General features: G+C 40.0%; 1 protein-coding gene across 2 annotated transcripts in view; it reads right to left on the bottom strand.

Annotated features, from left to right (window-relative positions):
- Nucleotides 1-20,864, bottom strand: part of PTPRO (protein tyrosine phosphatase receptor type O) — a 243,943-nt gene that overhangs the window by 71,346 nt on the left and 151,733 nt on the right. For both annotated transcript variants that reach the window (XM_086714005.1, XM_086714006.1), the window contains exons 5-10: nucleotides 19,377-19,820; nucleotides 17,141-17,302; nucleotides 13,374-13,570; nucleotides 5,468-5,588; nucleotides 4,926-5,119; nucleotides 3,639-3,750 (exon numbers count right to left, since the gene is read on the bottom strand). In XM_086714005.1, coding sequence (XP_086570131.1) covers nucleotides 3,639-3,750; nucleotides 4,926-5,119; nucleotides 5,468-5,588; nucleotides 13,374-13,570; nucleotides 17,141-17,302; nucleotides 19,377-19,820 — 1,230 coding nt within the window. The remainder of the gene's footprint in view (nucleotides 1-3,638; nucleotides 3,751-4,925; nucleotides 5,120-5,467; nucleotides 5,589-13,373; nucleotides 13,571-17,140; nucleotides 17,303-19,376; nucleotides 19,821-20,864) is intronic.

Consider the following 20,864-nt stretch of genomic DNA (forward strand, 5'->3'; position numbering starts at 1 on the left):
TGATCTTGGTTCAGGTCATGATCTCATGGTTCATGGGTTTGAGTCCTGCATTGGGCTCCTCACTGACATCGTTGAGCCTGCTTGGGATTCTCACTCTCTCTCTCTGCCCCTCTCCCGCTCACTCACATGCTTTCTCTCTCTCTCTCTCCCTCTCTCTCTCTCTCTCTCTCTCTCAAAATAAATAAACTTTAAAAAATTCACACCATAGGATGGTCCTGGGGATCCCAGGACCTCTCAGTAACATAATGAAGGTTGGTGGTAAAAGTTGGGCACTGATTTCCTGGGTCCCCACCTTGTATGGCCCAGACACAAGGCGGCCAGACCCATCTGTACCTGAGGATATCAGGTCTTTTATATTGATTTCATAGTTAGAAGATTCCTAAAATGTTCACTTTTTTGCATCCACTTGTTGCATCAATAAATTAATAGTATAAGGCATTATCGAATTGATTTTCCAAGCAGTACTGGAAAACTTGGGGTCCTATAAAAGTATATTTTTTATTGTGGTATAGCAAAGATGTTTATAGAAATAAAGGGCAGTAAGATCAATGGTTAGAGGGGCAGAAAATAAATTATTGTTTATATAAAATCACAAAGCAATACCATTGATCATGTCTAACCAGCACCTTGCAAAAAGTAGGCTTTTAATAAATGTTACTGAAGCAAGTAGCAAGGAAGGAAAGAAGGGCTCTTTTATCGCACCACAAAGCTAACTTCTAACACTGAGTTTCTTCATTTATTTTACATTCTGACACATTTAAATGCAAATTTTTTAATGGGGAGGAGAGTTCATTACCAGCTTTATAATATATGAGCTCTGAATGTATATTTTAATTATTTTTTAAACTTAACTGATAATTCTGAAGCTTTTAGGAAACACGCACACACAGTTGAATTTCAGTTCCCTATGTGTACTGGTTTGGACAAGCAAGTGTTCCATTCTGAGAGATGGCACAAGACCAAAGGAAATATCTGGAGGAGAATTTCTATAAACCATGAAGTGTTTCCTCGATACACTACGAGTACTCGTAACAAACAGTCATAACTATGCTTTCTAGAACAATTTTTACGGAAGAGACTTGTAATATAGAGCGTAAAATACATTTCTGTAGCAAGCAAGTTAACACAAACCCAAATCGTATTTCAGAATAGCCTAATAAAGAGAATAATACCTGTGGCTTCTTTCCTCCATTATATTTCTATGTACTTCGTTATACATATGTATCTATACTTATATTTTGCCAAAGGATATTTTCTCATGTTCTAATTCTATTGAGGACAAGAAACACTTTTAAAATTGCAAACCCGGAAACGTATTTAAAATTGTATAAGTATTAACACAGATCCCCGCACATAAATAATTAACTAGATCTTTAGATTTTTATACTCCATGTTGTTGCCTTAAAATTCAGCATATTGTTGAAAGGCCACAAGATGTCACTATTTGTTTATTAAACATAATTTGGTACACTGGCATAATTACTATGCATTTGACTTGCAGACAAAGTTGCCTAACAAAGACAGTAGTCCAGAGATCCTAATAAATCACACCTTATTCAAATATTTTATTCCTGTATCCTTTTATATCACATGATTTGGTGTTTTGGATCACAACTAAAAGCACAGGAAAGAGAAGTGTGATATCCTTGTTTGCTTTAAACTTGAGACGAGGGAAGAAAAGCAAAACGAGATAAGGCAAAGATTTCAATTGGCTTTAAAAATAAGTCTAAAAATAAGTCAGTGCCCATATATATTTTAATAATGATTTATATTATATAATTTACTTCTCACACTACCTGTGAAATATTATTATGCCTATTTGACAGATGGGAGAGTTGAGACTGTCTATATTCATATGCTTAGGTGACACCTTGAAGGGACAGTGTCAGCATGACTTAGGAGATAGTCCCAGGAGGGCTTGCTTTGGCAGCACATACACTAAAATAGGAGATTGTCCCAGGAAAAGATAAGGAGTTCACAAAGATCAATTTGTTGGAGACAACAGACTGCTCACCTAGCCAAGCAGCTCACTTATTAACCATAGAACTATTCAGACTTGCCAGGCCCATAACTTTTGCCAGGTCCCAGTCAGTTCCCAGCTCTGAAAGGCACACCTAAGCCACTTGAGTCCAGAACTCCAAATCCTGTTAATGGTTCATTTCCAGTGTCCCCCTTCAGAGACACCATAGAGAGCCTGGCAAGGTGGTTTTCTGCTTTATTGCAGAGAGTTCTAAAACACTTGGTCTTGCTCTATTAGCCGGTTGTTAGGTCACATTTTGAATTCTGCCAATGAGAAAAAAGAAGTCGAGGATCATTAGGACAATTTGCTCAAAGTCTGACAGCTAGAATTCTGGAGGGCCAGGTCTGCCCAATCACGTCTTCAGATGCAAAGTCTGGGCTCTTTTCAGACGTCTCTGTCTGAGGGGGAAAGAGTATTCTCAGAAAGGCAATGTCAATAAAGTTAAGCTGTATGAATCATTTATATGGTAAATGGAACTAAAATTAAGTATGCAATTATTAATATAGTCAAGAAGCTCACACACTACTCATCACATAATTGGTATTTTCTACCTCTTTGATATTTTGGTAGTCTTTCACTTGTCTACTCTAGTATTACTATTAATATCTGGAACACAGGGAGCTCCAGATAATTGTCTAGTAAAGGAAAGGGATATACTATGTATGTTGATAGTGTAAGAATTCACATGATTAATTTATTCTTTTTTTTTAAGATTTTATTTTTAAGTAATCTCTATACTCAACATGGGGCTCGAACTCACAACCCAGAGATCAAGAGTTGCATGCTCTACCAACTGGGCCAGCCAGGTGCTCCCACGCAATTAATTTCTTTGCATTTTCTTTCATTGATAAAGTCTGACAGAGTAAAACTAGATGTCCAGAGAAGAATATATTTTGGTAACATTTTTCTTCACCTAAACATATTTTTCTCACATCTTCTCTCAGTATAACACTAATTATAGCCTTGTAGTCCAACCAAAAGTTCCTGAAAAATCGTAGTTCAAATAGGATTCAGAAATAGTCAGTGTTTCTTTGATGAAATCCCCCTTTCATTGCCATCTCTGACCACCTCTGTTATCTATCTCTGCTATATGAAAATGAGCTAACAACTGTTTCAGTGCTTTTAAAAAAACCCCCAAGGCTTACAAAAGTTAACATGCACAGGTTACACAGGGTAGATGGCCGATCCGTGATTCAAACCCAGGTCCATCAGTCTCCAAAGCCTGTTTTAACTCCTGCTCTGGACAATGCTGCCATCAGCCTGTGACTTTAAAACTTTAATTAATAAGGAAATGGAGGCACTTTAGCAAACAAAATCATTGAGTGGATAAAATCAGTTGAAGCCCAAAGTTCTGTCTGCCACATCTCTATTCTAATCGATTCCAAACAGGGGCACATAAATAAAGGACAATGACTCAGGATGAAAATGTATTTTGATTTTCAAAGACTATCATTTAAACAAATAATGAACTTTCAGAATCAAGGATACTAGCTTCCATGAGACTGAGCTTCAGTCAGTGCTGGGTGAGTGCCTAGCGCTTTCTGGAGATGTATCTCTTCAGAAACTCCTCAAAATGGCGTTCTCTCCCTGTGGAAGCCGTTCCCATAACACCACTCACCTGTTATGAAGCTTATGGTGGAGCTGTCGCAACAGCTCAGTTCTGGGTCTCCCCATGTTACCATGGTAACTCGAAAGTTGTAGTACCATGCTGGCAGCAGATTGGCTATCCTCTAAAAAGAGCAAGGAGACAAAAGAGCAAGGGGGAAAAAAATCCTATTTTTGGAATAGAGTTACTTTTATTAGGTCATGAAAATTATCAATAAGTATTTTTTATTTTCCTTCCCATACCTTTTTGTATTGTATGTATATACATGTATGTATATCTGCATGTAAATAGAATGATCTACAAACAGAACTTTTAAAAAAGTGATTCATAGGTATTGAGTCAAATGTTACTAATATTGGTCTCGTTTTGCAGTTTCCTACGTTGTATTACGCATGTGAAATAGTACTTATTTGTAAGCGACTGTACATACACATTCCCCTATTTCTACAAAAACTGGCCTCTCACGACTTTGTGTTCTCCCAGTTTGGACCATAATCATTCATGCTGGTTGGGTGGCAAATACCAGAGACATCAACCGGGTAGAGGGCAATCATGCACTTCATGTGTGACCTGTGCCTTAGAAATTATTCCAGCCTCAGAAAGCGCAATCTTTCCCTGCTCTCTTGAAAAGCATCCTCTAGTTGCACCTGGTTGCAACAAACCTCAGTTGGTTAAGCGTCCGACTTCAGCTCAGGTCATAATCTCACAGTTTGTGGGTTCGAGCCCCACACTGGGCTCTGGGTTGACAGCTCAGAGCCTGGAGCCTGTTTCAGATTCTCTGTCTCCCTCTCTCTCTGTCCCTCCCCCGCTCATACTCTGTCTCTCTCTCCTTCAAAAATAAATAAACATTAAAAAAGATTTTTTTAAAAAGAAAGAAAAGCATCCTCTAATAGCCTGACATCATAGGTATTTAAGTGATGTGTAGATGTTAAGAATACTCATCACTAGTGTTAAAACAGTGTCAACTAATTATTGAATGACTAACGGTAACTTTTTGTGTTTTCCTCCTAGGGACAGAGAGGGACAATAAGCTCTCAGCTCTATTAAAACGTGGATATGCCCAATTAGGGGTGAAAGCATGCTTCACATAATTATTTCTCTCTCTTTCTCTCTCTCAATCTCTCTCTCTCAATCTCTCCCTCGGAAAAAAACAGTCCTACACGCAAAAACAACTAAAAAAAATCTTGAAGGTAGCAAACCACCCATGTGTATTTACAGGTAACTTTTTCTGACACACTTGGTACAGAAAGGCAAATTTCTTTACACAGGAAGTGTGACGGCTACTTAAGGAACCATTACCACTGATGCAGTTAAGGAGATAGTCGCTGCTATTTCATAGTATGTTGTCCACTCTGATGTCATTGTTGCAGGGTTGAAATAAAACATTTCAACTACATATTTTCTGAACACTCCTAAGTAAGGTCTGCTCCAGCTCAGAACCACTGCCGTAGGACCCAAGGGATAGAGCATTAAATCCTTTATTCCTGTTGGAACTAAGAAGAAGCAGGGAAAGATGAGAAAAGAGAGCCAAGAAGAAAGGTTTAATATCTTTTCGAATGTCTTAGAAATGGCTTCAAACTTCTTAAAACTAGAGTTTTTGCCCTTCTGATATGGTCATTGAATAAATCATATTTGCCTCCGATGTTATTTTTCTGAGTAATAGTTGCTAACTTTAGACCCCAGGTTATACAACTGTAGTCATTTATGACTCTGGATGTAGAATATTGGGTGAATGAGTATGGACCCCCCATATATGATGCTAATGACTTGGGCATGGACACTGCGTCCCCCTCCCCACCAAAAGTACTCTGATAAAGTAATTCTTGAGGCTGGCAACTTACCGATAGCAAATGTCACAGGATCTGAAGGTGGGCCAATCAAAGGGCCTTTTCTTAGATACATCACGACCTGGTACTGGGCACCGGGAACCAGATTTTCAATGATAGATTTGCTTGAGTTCACCTTTAAACCAAACACCCAACATGATTTATTTAGAGGTGGGCTTTCAGAATGTGACACAGAGGCTGATACCATATTCAGGGACTCTTTGTGGAGCCGCAGACGCCTTTGAAATCCAGAAGCCTTTGCTCGTTCTGGGGAAGGTCAGATTTCAAAATTAGCATGATTTATAGTTTATGTGAACACTGAAGGGAACCCGGAACATTCAAATTCTACGGCTGGATTTAATAAGCCCCGTGAACTGCTTTATACCATCAATGTCAATTTGAACCATGTACACTAGAGACACATCAGCCTCTAACCATAATCAAATCAGCAATACCATAAGGGTAGTCTGACATCCTAAATTGTAGTGTCAGCTAAAAACATACAAAGATCAGTGCAGGAATGTCTTTGGTCTCTCGTCACTAAGAAGCATATAATATCTAATTATAGAGAAGGAAATGACCTCAGAGATTATCTGCTCCAAATCTCTCATTTAATAGATCAAAACAGTAAAACCAGGAAATGGCCAAGGTCACATATTCAGATGCAGTGTTGGGACTGGAAGCCTAGTGTTGTGACCTCCAATGGCTGTTACAGGCAAGTCTGGGACTAAGCATCAAGATACAGTAGGAAATGCTTCTGAAGGCTATTGTGACCCCTTAAAATAATGTTGTAGAAAATATTTCTCATATAGATGAGCCCTTCTTTACTGTTCTTTTTTTTTTTTTTTTAACTTTTGGTTAGGTAACAAATACAATATAGAGAAAAACAACCGACAGATGAATGAAATGTACATTTAAAAAAATGTACTTATTAAAGTTAAATGTTGGCATGCACTAGGATTAATGGTTCAGTTTACAGGTCAAGAAATGTGACCTTTAGGGGCGCCTGGGTGGCGCAGTCGGTTAAGCGTCCGGCTTCAGCCAGGTCACGATCTCGCGGTCTGTGAGTTCGAGCCCCACGTCAGGCTCTGGGCTGATGGCTCAGAGCCTGGAGCCTGTTTCCGATTCTGTGTCTCCCTCTCTCTCTGCCCCTCCCCCGTTCATGCTCTGTCTCTCTCTGTCCCAAAAATAAATAAAACACGTTGAAAAAAAAAATTTAAAAAAAAAAGAAATGTGACCTTTAATGCCTATGATATTGAAGACAGCCTTGCTTAGTAGAGAGAACACAGGTTCTCTATTCAGACTGCCTGAAATCAAATCCTGACTCTACCTCTTATCAGCATGGGAATTTATTTATAATTCTTAGCGTGGCTTCATGATTGATAAACTATAGATAATACTATTATATACCTCACAGGTGAGGATGCTTTTTTTTTTTTTTTTTTTTAATTTTTTTTTCAACGTTTTTTATTTATTTTTGGGACAGAGAGAAACAGAGCATGAACGGGGGAGGGGCAGAGAGAGAGAGAGAGACACAGCATCGGAAACAGGCTCCAGGCTCCGAGCCATCAGCCCAGAGCCTGACGCGGGGCTCGAACTCACGGACCGCGAGATCGTGACCTGGCTGAAGTCAGACGCTTAACTGACTGCGCCACCCAGGCGCCCCAAAGATGCTTATATACCTCACAGGTTTCTATTGAAACTAGAGATTCAATAAAGATAATTCACTCCTCATCAATTTTTGGCCTCTAGGGTATTATAACATTGTAAAATTACTGTGGAAAGGACCAGAAAGAAATCAAAGAAGAACAATAATGTTGACAGCTTACCTATGCTATAAGGTTTTTTTTTAAGCTTCGTTATGATTTTAAGAATAAATACAGAATTCATGGATATGAATTTTAAGCCTTTCTAATACCAGAAACTGATTCTACACAATAGGAATTGTATAACTTGAGTTGGGACAACTTGCTCTAAATGTTAAGTAGGGGGAGCAGCATACCATAATTTCTTTTCCAGTAACTTAAACAAAATAAAATGAAGTTGAATTCATAAAATAGCATTTCCGCCCCTTCTTTCCTACTCACTCATACCAGAATTTTTTGCCCATGTTTTACTTTTTTAAAAATTATTATTATTTTTACAAGTCTATTTATTTATTTTGAGAGAGACAGAGACAGAAAGAAAGAGCATGAGTTGGGGAGGGCATAGAGAGAGGGAGACAGAGGATCCCAATCAGGCTCCGCACTGAGTGTGGCTCAGGGCTCCACCTCGTGACTGCCAGATCACGAGTTCATGACCACGGAGATCACCACCTGAGCAAACATCAAGAGTTGGGCGCTCAACTGACTGAGCCACCCAAGTGTCCTTGCCCATGTTTTAGAATGTGAATTCTGCTGGAAGCCATCTAGGTAAAGTTAGCCAACTAGATATTCTCATCTGATGGAGCATTTCCTGAAGAGACAAACTATGAATAAGAATGTGTATGCTGTGCACAACTAAGCAACATTGGCTTATTTCTTTAAAATACATTTTTAAATGATAAAACTAATAATGCGCATTGCGAAAATTATTCACCCAACAGAAGAGCAAATGAAGTTAACTGGCAATTTTTCTATCCTCCTTCCCCCACTTCCAGCATTTTGGGGGACAAACTTCCAGACCCTCCTACACACATATATAAATAAACAATATTATATTGAACCATATAGGTGTTGCATTATCAATGTCGCTCCGAACTTTCCTTTAAGACTTAACAACATATTATGCACATGTAGGCATGCCTGTGAATGTTAACCTAGCTCATTAATCACTCCTTTAGAATATTTAGAATAGCAGGACAGACAAAGCGTAGATTACTTCAGGGTGGTGTTAAATCTCTTTGGTTTGATAATATTTTAGGCAACTACTTGATTCTGATTATTCAAATGACTACCTGAAGTCATAGCCACTTAAGTTTGCCATCATATTTAATATCCTGAGGGTATTTTACTATTGAAATAAGTAAGAGAAAGGCAAATATAGTATGATTTCACTGTGAGGAAACTAGAAAGCAAAACAAATGAACAGACAAAACAAAACAAAGCTCATAGGTATGGGGAACAGAATGGGGGTGGCCAGAGGGGAGAGGGGTTCACAGGAGGATGACATGCGTGAAGGGGGTCAAGAGGTACAAACTTCCAGTTATGAAATAAACAAGTCACGGGGCTGTAACATGCAGCGTGGTGATGACTATAGTTAGTAATATTGTATCGCCTATCTGAAAATTGCTAGGAGAGTAAATCTTAAATGTTCTCAACCCTAGAAAAAAAATTTTGTAACTTTGTATGGTGATGGATGGCAACTACACCTATTGTGATGGTCATCTTGCAATGTATGTGACTCTTGAATCATTATGCTGCAACCTGACATTAATATAATATAATGTGATAATTATACCTCAATGCAAAAAATATGCCATCATAATAAATTCATCCTAGGGACATGATTCGATTTTTTAATAAGAAGCAACTATGTGTATATACATCACACTACTAAAAAAAAAGGAGAAGAGGGCAACGGTGTTGCAAATAACCTTGGTAACAATTAATAAACACCAACTCCTTTCTGCCACCCTGTTTTCGAATATTTGCTAAGCTGCCAGCTGGTATCTGTGCTTTTATCCCTCCACACTCTTTATTTATCTTGGACCACCTTGGGAGTAGGTACACTGCACTCTACTTAGTAAATAATGTGTATAATATGTATTTTATTCTCCAGAGGATCATTCCACATCCCCTTCCCCAATTTTCATCCCATCTTTGCATTTCACTATTTCCTCTCTCCCTTTCCCAGCTCACTTGATCTCCATTTCAGAGAATTCTGTTCAGCCCAATGCCTCTCCAATGAGGCACCAGTCCTTATCCCTCTTCAGCTAAAGAAATAGGAGGAAAGATGTCTTAGCACAGGAAATACATGCAGACTATTAAATAACAGGGTGTGTAAATTGTTGGAAGGCACTTAGGGACCAAGGCAGATCACATTAAAAATAAATATACAGGGGCGCCTGGGTGGCTCAGTCGGTTAAGCGGCTGACTTCTGCTCAGGTGGTAATCTCGCAGTCCGTGAGTTTGAGCCCCGCGTCGGGCTCTGTGCTGACAGCTCAGAGCCTGGAGCCTGTTTCAGATTCTGTGTCTCTCTCTCTCTGACCCTCCCCTGTTCATGCTCTGTCTCTCCCTGTCTCAAAAATAAATTAAAAAAAAATATATATACATACATATATTATGTAACGTTTTTTAATCCTGAAATTTAGGATTGTGTGTGAGTCTTCAGAGAAAGTACTGAGAGCACGTTTACTTTGAAGAATTGACAGGGTCCTTTATGTATAACACTGATGGAGCACAGACTTTATGTTCCTCATATATTTATTAATGAAAAGCACCACGATGGTTGTTAGGGGGCATGCAACGCAAAACACCCTTTTCCACAAACATTTGTTGCCTGCAAACTTATACACGAAACAACAACCAGACATGAAGAGCACGTGTGGGATTTGGACAAGTTCAAATTAATGGGTCCATGGAAGGCCAGACTCTTAAGCCTCATGAACTCAAGGTTCGAGTCAAATTTCTTTTATTTCTAGGATCTTGCACTAGGACCCACCTAGCATGCAGAAATCAGCGGTGGTATAAGGGAGGGTAACGGTACTCGCAGTGACTCTCATGGATGACCTGGGTGATATATAAACAACGATCCTGTGGTATAGTCAGTGGTAGATGCCAAGTAGGGAGAGTGAAAGTATCAAATAGTGAAACATTATCTTAATGTTAATACAGTAGTCCCGCCTTATCTGCAGGGGATTCTGTGTTCTAAGACCCCCAGTGGACGCCTGAAACCATGGGTAGTACCGAACCCTGTATGTACTCTGTTTCTTCTTATACCTACATACCTATAAACCTATTGTAAAGTTTAATTTATGAATCAGGGACAGTAAGGGATCAACAATAGCCAATAGTAAAAACAATTACACAGTATACTGTAATTAAAGTTGTGTGAATGTAGTCTGTGTCAAAATATCTTACCGGACTATACGCTCTCTTCTTATGGTGCCGTGACACGATAAAATGTCTGTGTGATGAGACAGAGTGAGATGAATGACGTAGAAACTGCGACCTATCGCTAGGCTACTATTGACCTTCTGACTATATGTCACAGGAGGATCATCTGCTTCTGGCCTGTGGGTGACCATGGGTGACTGAATCCATGGAAAGTGAAATCATTAATAAGGGGAGGGACTACTGTATGTGTTTAGCCTTAGAATCACTCTTATTTTTGAGCTGCAGGAAATCTTGAATTTCCTGTTGAATGCAATCACAGTACCACTGCAGACAGAATTAAAGAACTATTAATTTTTTTTTTTCTGGATAACAGTTGCTTTAGGAAATAAGCCCAAGTCAGACAGGTACTGGTGATACTGTCTTCTGGATTCTTTTGATTAATGGCCACGTGACTGCAGGCCAGTTTTTGAGACTTTTTGAATAATGTTTCCTCGTCTAAACATATGTGTGTGCCTGTGTGTGTGTGTGTGTGTGTGTGTGCGCGCATGCATGCGTGTATAGTGAGGCAATGGATAATGTTGGTGTAATAACAAAATCTTCAAAATGTTCCTTTGGTAATTGAGATAATGCCTCACACAGTGAGGTCTAGATCCCGGGTCTAGATCCGGGCGGGTCTAGATCCCGCCCTCCATTCTAAATATTGGCCTTCTTGCCTGTAATCCTTAACAGTTTCATGTTTGCATCTCAAGAAGGCACTGTCAAAGTACACTTAGACCAGCCTTTTCTGGCTCATTTATAATTTACAAACTATCTATACCGTTAGCCTTTGGCTTCTATGCAAAAGATACATAATTTGTACATCAGATGAAGGGCGAAGCAATGTACCTTGGAGCAGTCAAGTTCTATGTCATGTTCTGTAAGAGAAACGGATGTTTCTAGCAATGTAACCAGTCAGCCGTTTTCGGTAGGCTCAGGAAAGGAAGCTAGTAAACTGCACAGTGAGTCGTGATTACAAGTTAATCTGTTTAGCATATTTACTCCCTAATTTAATTGAAGTCAAGGGGTAGCCTCATCCTCAAGTAAGAGCCTATCTCAGTACTTTTAAGCCTTTCTGGCACTCCAAAGGCCAGGATTCCTAAATTCATCTTATCAGTTTCAAGTTTCTCACTCTTTGAATTTCATTAAATGCCCTAAAAGCTTTCATATAGCAACTGTTGTATTTGAGTATTATATTTCTAGTGTATGACACATGAGTTGATAATTTTATCTGTGGGGAAGTTAATATTCTGTTTGTAAGACACCAAGAATCAGTACATTTGACCATATGAAAAAATAAAACCAAGTTTTGGGAAAGTACGGCTGGGCACCAGGCTCTCTGTGGATACTTCTGGGCGACGGACTGCAGGATCTGCCCCGGGGCCCACGTGGCAGGGTTTCCTTCGGATGGATGGTTGGGCCTGAAAGCTCACTCTGGTAGCCATTCCCAGAACTAATAATTTGCTCCCCATTTCCACTTACCCTTCATGCTCCCTTGTGCTCAGCTAAGTCCTATTTCTCCTTCAAAGCTCTCCTCAACGGGCACCTGGGTGGCTCAGTGGGTTAAGCCTCTGACATCAGGCTCTGTGCTGAGAGCTCAGAGCCTGGAGCCTGCTTCTGATTCTGTGTCTCCCTCTCTCTCTGCCCCTCCCCGGCTCCCACTCTATCTCTCTCTCTCAAAAATAAATAAACATTTAAAAAAAATTTTTTTAGGGGCGCCTGGGTGGCGCAGTCGGTTAAGCGTCCGACTTCAGCCAGGTCACGATCTCGCGGTCCGTGAGTTCGAGCCCCGCGTCGGGCTCTGGGCTGATGGCTCGGAGCCTGGAGCCTGTTTCCGATTCTGTGTCTCCCTCTCTCTCTGCCCCTCCCCCGTTCATGCTCTGTCTCTCTCTGTCCCAAAAATAAATAAACGTTGAAAAAAAAAATTAAAAAAAAATTTTTTTAAAAGCTCTTCTTAGCTGCGATTAGTGAAGGGGGAGTTTTTTTCCTTTCGTACTTTTAATTTTTGAATTAGTTTTCCGGTGAGCATGAATTATTTTTTGTAGTTTAAATAACAAGAAAAAGAAAATGGAAAAAGTAAAACAAACAAACAAAAACTCCCCAGAATCTTCTGCTTGGTTTTCTCCTTGCCAGGTAAAAGTTTCTCTGGCCAGTTTTCCCAATCCTCTCGCCCCAATCCATATTTACTCATGCCCAGCTCTTTCTTTCTGTGAACTCATAAGGGCTCCCTGGGCCTTATTTTATACTCTGCAGTAACTGTATGTTCCCTTATGCTCTGTTCTCACTAGATTATAAACTCTGCAAGGGGCAGATGCATAGAAATTATCTAGATCCCCAACATCTATCAGAGTACCTGCCACATCGTAGGTCTCTTTTTTTCCCTTAAGTTTTTTAATGTTTATTTTTGAGAGAGAGAGAGACAGAGAGACAGAGTGTGAGCAGGGGAGGGGCAGAGAGAGAGGGAGACACAGAATCCCAAGCAGGCTCCAGGCTCTAAACTGTCAGCACAGAGCCCAACGCGGGGCTCGAACTCACCAGCTATGAGATCATGACCTGAGCCGAAGTCGGACGCTTAACCGACTAAGCCCCCAGGTGCCCCCCCCCCCCCCCCCACATCGTAGGTCTCCTGAATGAGGCATGGAAATAAACGGGAGATGGTAGTCCTGAGAGGGACAGGGAGGAAGACTGTCACTGAATGTCACTGAAGAGCCATGCACACTCATCCCCCGTGCACAACGCACCCGGGGGAGACCTCAGCACAGCCTCTCGCACCGGCCTCCTGGCTCTGCCTGTCTGGCTGTGCCACAGCAGGTGAATGAGCCCGTCAGCATTGTTTTCTGTTCCTTTACCTGAGTGCAATACTGCTTTTCTAGCCTCTGGCTCTCCTTTTGTTTCTGGCAAGTGAGTGACACCACAGACACGATGGTGCCATTGTAGTTCTCTTGGGAAGACGTCCAGGACATCAAAGCGGTGGTTGAGCTTAAAACGTGGACGCTCACATGCTGGGGCTTCTCAGTCAGTTCTTCGATCCACTCTCCTGACGGGCCTGAACATTTCACATAAGAGCACAAGGGAGGTGTCATACCGAGGTGGTTGAGATAAAAGAGTCTCCTTTTAAAAATCATGTTGTTCTCCTTTGGCCCTTACAAAGATACTCAAAGTAAGACCGGCAGCTGGACCGGCACGTCTGTATGTTCTCTGCCCAGCTGGTCTCACCACTGCCCGAACAGCAGTGGCAGCAGCAACGAAATCAGTTCTAGGGACAGAGAGAAGCTCTACGTCAGCTGTTATGTGCATCTGAGGTGACGCTGGTCAATTCTCCACCCGGGAGAATCTACTTCTCTTCTAACAAACACTGGGTGGGGCATTTCATCAGTGTTTATGGTTCCTTTGCTGTTAGGACCCTCGGTCTCTAGAAATAATTACTTTGAGATTCAAATTAGCCTCGACTGCCATCGTGTGAACAGATTTTAAATTTGGTAACAGCAGGATCAAAGAGGCAGGGTGTGACTGTATGAGAGAAGAAACAGGCAAACGGGCTGGCTCAATTATAGAAGCTGCCTGCAATCCGGGTGATCATTTGAGGGTCGCGGCGGGTTCCTCATTATAAAGTATCAGCATAGAAATGCCCACCATTAGCTTTGTTCTCTTAAGTTTTTAAAGTGGTTATTAGCACAGTGCCTGACACAGAGTAAGGACTCAAGAAGTGTTAAGATGGTTATTATCTACAGAAAGTCCTTGTTGAAATGCAAATGCACAACTTTTCTTTATTTGCTTAGGATACACTTCTGAGTGTCTTCCTGGGCTGGAACCCATGAGGGGAAAAGAAGGAAGTGGCTCTGCAGGGGAGAGCAGTCTCCAGTTCACAGCAAAGGGGGCAAGGGAGATAAAGGAAATAAAAAATGACCATAATAGTGGTGGCAAAGAGACCTGGCATTCACCATGTATCAGGCTCTGTTTGAAGCTTTTATATGTTTACATAGTTTAATCCTTTCATTTTCATGACAGACCTATGAGGTAAGTACTAGTACTCCTTCCACTGTCAGATGAAGAAACTGAGGCAGAGAAAGGGAAAGTAGAGCTGGGATTCATACACAGGAAGGCTGGTTCCAGAATCCATGCTCTTAACACCTCCATGACACTTCTGGAGGCACTATGAAAACATTGGTTTGGAGACAGGTACGTTGACCCAGACTCAGTTTTGCTCATTAGTGAGCAAATGACTGGGCAAATGATTTAACATCTCTGAATCTCAGATGGATAAATGGCCAAATGGCCAAATGGATAAATCATAGAATGTTAGGATTGACAACTTTAGAGATCCGATACCTCATTTAACTGATGAGGAAACTGAGGCCCAGAGATGCAAATGGCATGTCCAGTGTCACAGAGCTAATAAGTGCTTGGGGCCCAACCCAGACCCCCCGTCTCCTGGGTCATTGCTTTGTGACAATTTATCATGATGCCATCTGTCGCTGGGATCAAATGAGATTATATGTGTTAGAGAACTATGTAAATGTGAAGTGTTAACACTGTTATGAAGATTACTGGGGTAGCAGGTGCACAGAGAGCCAAAGTGGGAATAAGGAAAATAAGTTCACTTATTTGATAATCAAGCCAAGGTAACAGGTCATTGCAGGCTACATGGAAACGGACTTTGCTAGCAAATATTCCTAGGTCTAGTCCTCACTTGGACGCTTGGGAAAGTCATTAAACTTTCCATGAATTAGTTTTTTCCACCTGAAAAATGGGGGTAATTGAAATGTAAGGCTATTGGGGGACTCATATAAGTTTCTACCTTACTTCTCATCTCTGAAGGAAAACGTTCAGAGCTAACATACCTAGAAATCATAATGCAACAAAAAAAACACATAAATCTGAATGAAATGTAATAAATATTAATGTCATAGCCTAACTCCCACCCGGTTTGGATCAGGAAAATGGTCTGTGAATAGAATTTAGCTGGTGTGAGACTACACTGTGTGTAGGGGCTTACTCAGGTAAGTATAGTATTTATATCTACAGTGTCCTGTTTTAAACTAAAGATATATATACAGTACACTTGAATGACCCACTACTGCAGAATAGAATATCCTAAGTGCTACAAATATTATTCTTTTATTGGCAGAGAAAAAACAAAAATTTTAGTGCCTTATATTTTTCTAGATGAATATTAATAGGTACCTCTTTGAAATAATTATATTTTGGAGCAATTCTGACACATTCTCAATAGCACTAGTCAATTTGGATACTCTAGGGCAGAGTGCCTGATGCATGAAAGTAGTTCAGTGAATTACTTGTTGGTTGAAGGTACAGCAGAATTAATAAATCAATAGTATAACCCCAGGCTAGGATTTTGTAATTTGGTATGAGAAGCGAGATGTACACATATAAAAGAAATCGAGAGAAATATCATACACAAATAAATTCTGTATTTTGTGCTGAGTACTATGAAACACAGGAGCAATTCAGAGAAGGGAAAGCCAAGCGAGGTTAGAATAGCTGAGGGAGTGTTCCTGGATGCTCTTCACACTTGCGGTGGACCTCTACTGACAGGCCAGGAAACCTTTTGGTTAATGAGACATTGTCAGGTTCAGAAAAAATGGAATACTAAACTTTGTCTTCATTCTCAAGTGACTTCAGGTCAAAGATCGATGTGCAAACAATTAGGACTAATCTTTCTGTATATCTAACGGATCTTTAGGCCTCTTATCAGGGACGGCATTCTTGGTTTCTTAAATAGAAATGCTACATGGGTCATTTGCAACATTTTTCAGCTGTGAAATAAGCTGATCTCTTCCCTCTACCTCCCTTCTCATTCTCCCACCCACCTTTCTGAGGATTGACGAAAGGTGGTATTTTGCCTTTGGAGAGGGTGATAAAGTATAGGGTGGCCATCCTTTTTGACGAGCGGTTTTTATCCACTGCCTCCTGGTTTTTCCTTTCTTCTGATCGGAGACACATCTAACTGCTTTGAACTGATTTTTGACCTCTAAACCTCTGGTGAACATTCAGATTAGCTAAAAGCATTACAGACACGCACAATTTGTGCAGCTTTTAGAGGTAGTAATTACTTTACTCTTGACCCTCATGGAATCAGTAGCAGCCACCCTAAGACTTGGCACCGGGGCTTCTAGGATGCTCTAGCTTTGTCCTCTTGTGCCAAATTTATGGCAACCACCTAGGTCCCACTACCCATGAATCTTTGTTTGTCCTTTGAATTGTATAAGCTCAACATTCTAGCGAGACCTTTCACATAGTCCAAAAATATCAATTTTCTATACGGCCTTAAACAAAAGTCATATTTCCTAAACAGTGCGTCCATGTCCTTGGAGAGTTTGCGATGGCTAGTGTGGAAAGTCAGCTTAATAATGTTCAATTATCACAATAATAAAAAAAAATCTGTAAGCTAAACCTCTGAGTAGGTCTGCTACTATTAAACATACATATATTTCCTCTGCTGTCAAAATCTCATGGATCTGGGCCTCCCCTGACCGTGAAGATTTCTCAGGGTCTCTGAGGTTTGATGAATCATTGATGCTGGAGCATCATTAATCTCCCCGGTTCCATTGTCCTAGTCCCCCTGTAGGTACAACATAATCCCTTTGGTACTTACTGATATAAAAACTGAGTGATTTTGCTGACTGACTTTTTCGAGTTTCACAAGATCCTGAGGAGCTAAAAGTTGTTACAGATAACTTATATTTCCCAGGCTCCTTCAGCTCTGCGACAAATTCATGCGCTTCTTCATCCACTGTCAAATATTCAGTAAAGTTTTCTGAATCATATGTAAAAAAGAGAATATATATGAATTAGAATCTGAAAGGGCCTTGAATGTAAACAAGTCAATTAATAAAAAAAAGTAGTTTTTAAAATATTGTTTCTTTCCTTTTGTCACGTTATATTACACATCTTAATCAAAGGTGCTATAAAAAAAAGATGACTAAGTATTCAAATTGGTTTTCATAATACTTTTAAATAACCAGACTAAAATTTGGCATCGAAATCAAGAAAACTTAGGGATTCTCCTGTACGGTTTCCCAACATTATATGCACACAATAATAGTAGAATGTGAGGAAAAGATCAAAATAGTTGACTTTTTCATCTAGATATAAGGAATAAAAAAATAACAGGCAACAAAGTATCTTATAAATTCTTGGTGGTAGTATTAAATATCCAGAAACGCCTTTAAATACGCTGAACTCTTTCTAGTTAGAAATAATTCTTCTGGGCAGATTTTCTGACACTTGCAATATGCTTCCTTCATCTGTTTTCTTCCAGAACTTCTAAAAGTAAAAATGATTTTTACATTGCTTCAAAGTTCATCTCCTGCTGCTTATTACTGCATTTGAAGTTGTTCTCACCCGTTGGTGACTACAATAGCCTTCAACAGAACACATTGCAGTCACATAAAAGCATGACTGAACCTGCACAGAAGTACTCGTTTAAAAAAAAAATCTGAGTGAAGGGATCCTATTTTCCATAGAATATATTAAGGAACGGAAAAATAAGAGACAAATAAACTAAGGGCAGACTAAGACAGATTACTTTATACAAGTAATTCCAGGCAAATGTGAAGACTTTTGACTCGAATAACTGGAAATGACAAAGGATTTCAACTTTATACAATATATGGGTATGATTGATTGCGCTATAATCCAGCATAGAGGAATCCACAGCTTTTGATATCTTCCTCTATTAAATAAAATAAGAGCAAACAATATATAATACATCAGAGTCCATGATACTAATGCCCTACTCTGAAATAAAGCTATTATTTGGAACTTCAAATTTTGCCAACTTGACAACTTTTATCACCCAAACTACTGGACTGGAAAGTATAAAACAAAGAATGTTATTTTAGAAACAAAACAAACAGCAAATGACTATAAAAATCTACCAAACAGGGGCGCCTGGGTGGCGCAGTCGGTTGAGCGTCCGACTTCAGCCAGGTCACGATCTCGCGGTCCGTGAGTTCGAGCCCCGCGTCGGGCTCTGGGCTGATGGCTCAGAGCCTGGAGCCTGTTTCCGATTCTGTGTCTCCCTCTCTCTCTGCCCCTCCCCCGTTCATGCTCTGTCTCTCTCTGTCCCAAAAATAAATAAACGTTGAAAAAAAAAAAAATTAAAAAAAAAAAAAAATCTACCAAACAATTTGGATGTGATTCATGACCCAAGTTTACTGAAGGCCATGGCCGTTTTTCTTACGGTAAGGGCTAAAATACAAAGAATGGCTCTGAGATGCTGGATACATGAACATGAGACACAATGCAGCAGCTGTAGTGAGACTATCAGTTGCTGTGCGTTTTCTATTTTATTACCAGCTCCTCTTCAGGAAAACGTGAGTGGTACTGGCTCCAGAGGGGCGCACACCCTAAGGCAAGTAAGAGTCCCTAGATAAGCAGTACACAGGTCTGACCCCTTTGGGAAAGCAGCCATCTTGTCAGGAAGACTGTTTTGCTGCATGCTTCCACAAATTGTGTCCTGGAAAACAGAACATCTCTCCAGGATATTTTGTAATTGTGATGGTTACAACTTTAATCAAAATCTTTCCAAACGTAAGGTTTCCCTCAGCGGCCGGGGGTACGTGACATGTTGGGCAGTGAAACGTGTCCTGTTGTCAAAACTTGCAATTTATACGCTTCCCGAACCTTGGATGCTGATCCTACCTGTTCAGTTTTGTTTTCTAATCTCAGTCCACGTTGCTACTCAATTAGACTCTTCCCTTCCTTTACCATTTATCTTGAAATCTTAACTACCAGCAGTCTTTTTTTCTAAATTTAGTTTGAAAACATTTCAATTTCCTTTCCTTTGCACACCGTTTGCTATTTTCACTGATTTCCTATTACGTTACCTTCTCTTTCTATGTGGATATGGAACCCATCAAAGGCAGTGGGTGGTTTGGGTGGTAACCAGTTCAAAATCATTTGTACAGGAAAAAATGAGAAGGAGCCTGATGTTGATTTCTCAGTGTCACTGAGTGTACTGTTATGTTCATACTCCACGGGAAGTACGCTGACAAAGTCATCTTCGCTTTCAGGAGCTGTCGATGCGCTGCCCCACCAGTACGGCTGGGATGTAGTTTCGTAGTCACTGCTGTTAAAATCAGGCCAACCAGAAGAAATGTTGCCAGAGGGCATTTCTGGGGTTTCATCTGTAAAACGGAAGAGTCTGTCTTTTCCCATTGTATCTTGTGATCTCATGAAGGATTCCTCTGGGAAACTGCCACTCTGCTCTTCCCAATTGTTCTTGTTCAAGTTTACAATGCGAACTGAGATATTTCGAGGTGGGTACGGGGCTGTAAGGGAGACAATGTTCATTCTCGAGTGATTTTTAATTCGATCACAGCAAATAGTTATTCGTGAGTCAAATATGCAAGCGGATTTACAAAACAGAGGTTCGTTTTACTACTACTATATAAAGATAATCTACATCGAGAACTACTGTGGTGTCAAGTACCCATTTATCTAAGATTTTGTGCACGATGTATTCACACTGGTGTATCACCACTCATATTTCAAATACAGTAACGAGTGATAGTATGCTTGTCCAACAGGTAATTTCACCATGCCCAAAGCAGAGCTTTGTAAATATTCTTCGGCTTATCAAAATCTCCTTTTAAAGCAATTGAGTCTCGCCACTGGATCTTTCTTACCAGCAAGCAGCTATAGTGTACTTTAGCTATCAAGACAAAAATACTCCCTGTGACACAGCTGCGCTTAGAAAAGGTAAATACATGTCTCTAGAAACAATAACACACATGTTAGAAATATGGCTTCACACCTTACCTCTCTAGAATGAAACCTATGAGCCCAAAATCAATTTGTGAATTATGGAAGTATACTTTTCTAGAGGGAGAAAATTGTGAAGGCACACCATATGGTCTCTACCTGCAACAGTTTCTACCTATCCTTCAAAGAGCAGCTTAAATATCACTTTGTCCATGAATTTCTAATAAAAATTAATCTTTCCCTCCTCTGTGCAGTTATATAACTTTGCACCTCTTATGACATTTATCACCTTCTGCCATGTATGATTGCCATTTATATTGTATCTCTACCATTTTTTTAGGACAGGGAACCTATCTCACCAGATTTTGTCTACATCTCTCATACTTAGAACAACTTCCAGGTAGAAGTCACTCAATTGGTAATGCTTCCTTAGTTGAACTGAATAATTAAAAATACAAATAGACTCTTATTCGTAAGTGTTTTATTTGTAAGTGTATTGTAGCTGAATAATTAAAAATACAAATAGACTCTTATTTGTAAGTGTATTGAGGTGAATAACTTATTTAGCTGAAATAATTTCTTTGTCTTGGTCTAATTAATGCAAATCATAG

The sequence above is a fragment of the Puma concolor genome, chromosome B4 (assembly GCF_028749965.1).
Source record: "Puma concolor isolate L17-30 chromosome B4, mPumCon1.1.hap2, whole genome shotgun sequence".
Taxonomy (NCBI): Eukaryota; Metazoa; Chordata; class Mammalia; order Carnivora; family Felidae; genus Puma; species Puma concolor.